General features: G+C 35.8%; 1 protein-coding gene across 1 annotated transcript in view; it reads left to right on the top strand.

Moving 5' to 3' along the window:
• Nucleotides 1-4,713, top strand: part of Senp6 (SUMO specific peptidase 6) — an 88,095-nt gene that overhangs the window by 77,637 nt on the left and 5,745 nt on the right. The window contains exon 20 of the mRNA XM_010617914.3: nt 3,241-3,656. Within this exon, the coding sequence (XP_010616216.1) occupies nt 3,241-3,656 (416 nt within the window). The remainder of the gene's footprint in view (nt 1-3,240; nt 3,657-4,713) is intronic.

Consider the following 4,713-nt stretch of genomic DNA (forward strand, 5'->3'; position numbering starts at 1 on the left):
TCCGCCCCCCCCCCCGCCCCGCTGTGAATGTACTGGTTTCCGCCTGTGCTTTGTGTCTAGGAGTTTTGCTTTCATGCAGTTGGATGCACTGACATTTGGTGCTTTGGATACTTAGAGTTGTTATCTTCTCTTGCCGAATTGTTCCCTGTACCAGTACGCAGTGGCCATCCTTACCTCTTTTGATCATTTTTGTCTTGAAGTCTGTTGTGTGAGAATAAGATAACTACTTCTGCTGTGTATTCTGGTTCTTTTTGGACAGAGAATCATTTTCCATCTTTTACTTTCATTCTTTGTGTATCCTTTTGAATGAGGTGTGTCTCCTGCAGACAACATATGGCTGCATTTTGGTTTTTTTACGCAGTCTACCAGTCTGTGTCTTGATTGGGGAGTTGAGACCATTGACATGGAGAGTTTTTATTGTGAGGTGTTTATTGAGTCATGTCATTGCGTTACTTTTTTAGTGCTGATAATTTTTTTTCCTTTAGTTTTACTACTCTCTCACTTAGATATGTCCTTTTCTTTGGGCTCCCAGGTGCTTGTGGCCTCTCTGTGTCTATCTAGGGTTCCCTTAAGTATTTCTGAAATGCTGGATTAGTGATTTTGTACTTATTTAGGCTTTCTTTTTCATGGACACTCTTTACCTCTCTGTTGGTTTTTAAAGTGGTTTCTCAGAATATAAGTCTAGGTTGACAACTCTTTTGTTTTAGGGCTTGAGAAATTTCTCTCCAAGTTCTATGGCTTTCAAATTTGTGCTGAGAAATCTAGTTATTGGGATAGACTTGCCTTGATAGGTTATTTGCTGTTTTTCTCTTACTGCTTTTAGTTTTTTGTCCTTTTTGTTGAATTTTTGAAATTTTGATTATGGTATGTCTTAGGGATATTATTTTCTGGCTGTAGCTCTTTGGGGTTCTATATGCCTCTTATACTTGGATATTGAATTCTCCTGTCCACGTACTAACCAGGCTCAACCCTGCTTAGCTTCCGAGATCAGACAAGATCGGGGTGCATTCAGGGTGGTATGGCTATAGACTTGGATATTGAATTATTTCCCTATATTTTGAAAGTTTTCTGCTCTGATTACATTTTTTATTCCATCTGTTTTTTCCATTATTCCTGTAATTCTTAGAGGTTTTTTTGTGTTTTTTGTTTGTTTTGTTTTGTTTTGTTTTTAGTCATCTAGCAGCAGTTGGATCTTGCTTGATTGTGCTCTTATAGTTTTTAACGTATCATTTCTATGATCTGCATCCACCTTGTCGTCAGTTTCTGATGCTATCATTGTATTGTCAAATCTGCCACCCATGCTTTCTTTTGAATTTTTCCTGTTTTATTTCTGCTTGTTTTCTTTTCATAATTTCTAAATTTTTACCAGACTATTCATTCATATCTTATATTGTCTTGTTTAACTGGGTTAGTTTATTGTTTCTTCAAGCTAGTTGCACATTTTATTTATAAAATCCTTTACCTGTTTTAATAAAATCTTTAAATTCACTAAATATCTTATGAATTTGGTTGTATGTTTCTTTGCTGAGCTCTGCAAACATTTTGACCATTTCATTTTCAAGTTCTTTGTAGCTTCTTTCATTTCATTGACCATTGGGGAAGTTAAGGGTTTTAGTACATATCTGTTGCCTTTTCCATATTTCTGTCATTTTTGCAGTGTAGATCGAAGATTAGTTAGGGTAGAAACAGTGTCACTACTGTGGCGTTATCTTTAGTTAAAATTTCTTATTCTGTGATGTGTGTTTGTGTTTATGTATTGATGTTTGCGTCCCTCTTCAACCTACCTACTCAGTGTTATATTTGAGGGCCTCTTAATATCCAACTTTTTTCAGTGGGCTTCATCCTCAGCACCACACAGAAGCAGAGAAAATGAATCAGAGCCATGTTGATAATAAAAATATAAACCAGATATTGGCACATGATAAAAACCAATTAATAGCAATAACTATCCTACCATTGGCAATAGTACAGCATTCGGTAATAGTAACAGAGTCAAAGACAAAGTAGATATTGGCATACCTAAGAACCAATGAAAGCTACCGTCCCACCCTTAACAATAGAGAAAATATCTGCAATAATAATATATAGACACAAAGGCAAACCAGATATTGATGTACAGTAAATAGCTTTTAAATGTGACAGCTATTCTATCATTAGCAATAGAAAAGCATTCAAGAATAGTAACATAGAGTCAAATATCTAAAATTTAATACAGATTAATAGTAATATTAAAATGGAGAGATGGAGAAAGGGAAAAATGAAAAAAATTTAAAAAAGAATAGGAAAATGAAGAGGAAAGTGAGATAAAGAATCCAGTTACAAAAATAAAAGACTTAACAGAATAAATAAAAATTTAAAAATAAGGAAAGGAAAAAGTAAGAAGGAACTCACCAATCACTGTGGCAGAGTGGAACCCCCCCCCCCCCGGCCGCCAAAAAAAAACATTTTAGTGTAGTTTTATGTTGGGAGTAGCTCAGTGTCAAAAAATTACTTCTCCCCAAAGTGTTTAATGTCCTGATTAAACATCCCAAGTTCGGCAGGCGCTGCAGTGGATTTCTTCTCTATCTCTAGCCTGCTGTACACAGAGAGTAATTTTCAAAGTAAAATTCCACACTACATTTACTGTCCAATAACTGTGGCTTTTTCTTAAGGCTACTAGCACTGCTGGCCATCCACTTTTTTATCCCGGGTCTGCCGACCCTCACTGAGTTTGCCTTTTAGCAAACAGGACCTCCTCCTTCCCAGGAGCCAGGATTTGTCCCAGACCATTTCCTTTCTTTCATTTCCTTTTCTCTGATTTCTCCAATTTCTAGTTTTCTTGTCAGCTGTCTTGATTTCTAAAGCTTTTCCTCTTTTCTTTGCTAATTTGTTTTTCAGGTGTCCCAATTCCAGGTCCTGGAAAGGCTATGAAATGCTGCCTTTCTCCTCCCTACTTTATTAATAAAACAGACATTATTAAAGTAATAATAATAATAATAAAATAAAATTTTGCAGATTTGTTTTCAAAGTGAATGAAGGCAATATAATTCTAACAAAAATCATGTTCTTTTTAAATAAGTGCTGTATTCTGTTAGTAATCATATAAAAATGAGAGCAGTTATAATAATTTGAAAATTGGGGGAAATGAAGCATTGTTAGTAGGTTTGTTCACAAAAGCTTTAGAGAAAACATTTCAATTGATAATTGCCAATTACAACTACCTTTTCTAATATATTTAGTAGTTTCATTTGTTTTTTACAGTGCACACTGGTTTTTGGCTGTTGTTTGTTTCCCTGGTTTAGAAAAACCAAAGTATGAACCTAATCCTCATTACCATGAAAATGCAGCCATACAAAAAAATTCAACTGTAGAAGACAGTTGTATTTCTTCTTCTGCCAATGAAATGGACAGTTTTTCACAGAGTTCTTCTGCCAAGCCTGTCATTAAGAAGGTGCTAAACAAAAAGCATTGCCTAGCTGTAACTGATTCAAGTGCTGGACAGGAAGAAAGCAACCCTTGTGATCGGAGAAACATATACAGTGTGAAAAAAATAAATCCTATTGCAAGTGAAAATGAAGAGTCAAATAAAAGAGAATCTTCATGCCAGAAAGTTGTTGATAGGACTAAAAGTGAGAATGGCCTACAGGGTGAATGTTTAAATTCTATACATCATCCAGGTATGTACCTATGTGTTCTGAAGGAAAAGAAGAATTTTGAATCAGAATTTTTAAAAGATTACACTTTTTGAAGGTCAAGTTTATTAAGGTATAATTTGTTTACAGTAACATTCACTCATGGCTGTAGCTTAAGTTGTAATCATTCATAGTCATATAATCACTACCACAAGAATTTCAAACCTTTGTATCACTCTAAAAAAAACCTTTTTTTCCCTTTTGCAGTCAGTCTTACCCCCTCATCCCTAAAAATCAAATTTTAAAACTGCAGTACAGGTTGAACATTCCTAGTTTGAAAATTCAAAAATGTTTCAAAATCTGCGGCAGCCACCAGCATTGTAAGTAGAGAATTCCACACCTGACTTCTTTTGGCAAATTGCAATCAAAATTCAGACATGGTAAAATTATATGACATTAGACGTGGGTCCCATTTCCAAGATGCTCATATATTCCAAAATCTGAAAAACAAAACAATTCCAGTTGCTAACATTTCAGATAAGGGATGTTCACCCTGTACATGATATACATTTTCCATGTATAAGAACTGGGGGAATTTGTGTGTGTGTGGGGGGGGTGTTTTGTTTTTGTTTTGTACCAGGGATCAAACTCAGGCCCTTGCACTTGCAAGGCAGGTGGCAGAGCCACTAAGCTAAATTCCCAGCCCTCCGTGTATAAGAATTTGGATTCCCCCTCCCCCCCATTGGAAATTGAACTCAAAACCTTGCACTTGTCAGGCAGGCATGCTGCCACTGAGCTAGATCCCCAGCCCTTGGTTTTATTTTATTTTATTTTTGGTACTGGGGATTGAACTCAGGACCTTGTGTTTGTAAAGCACGCACATTGTCACTGAGCTAAATACCCAGCCCTGGATTTATTTTTGTATTCGGAATAAATAGTAATAGTAGTTGCATGGTCTTTGATCTGAAAAACAAATAAATAACAGTGTTCTCAATATATAGATTGGTGGCCAGATATTTAGCTCAGTGGTGCTGCCGCCTGCCTCACAAGCACAAAGTCCTGAGTTCAATCCCTGGTACAAAAAAAAAAAAAAAAAAAAAAA

This window comes from Fukomys damarensis, unplaced genomic scaffold, assembly GCF_012274545.1.
Source record: "Fukomys damarensis isolate Sample0158 unplaced genomic scaffold, DMR_v1.0_HiC HiC_scaffold_27, whole genome shotgun sequence".
In the NCBI taxonomy this organism is placed as follows: domain Eukaryota; kingdom Metazoa; phylum Chordata; class Mammalia; order Rodentia; family Bathyergidae; genus Fukomys; species Fukomys damarensis.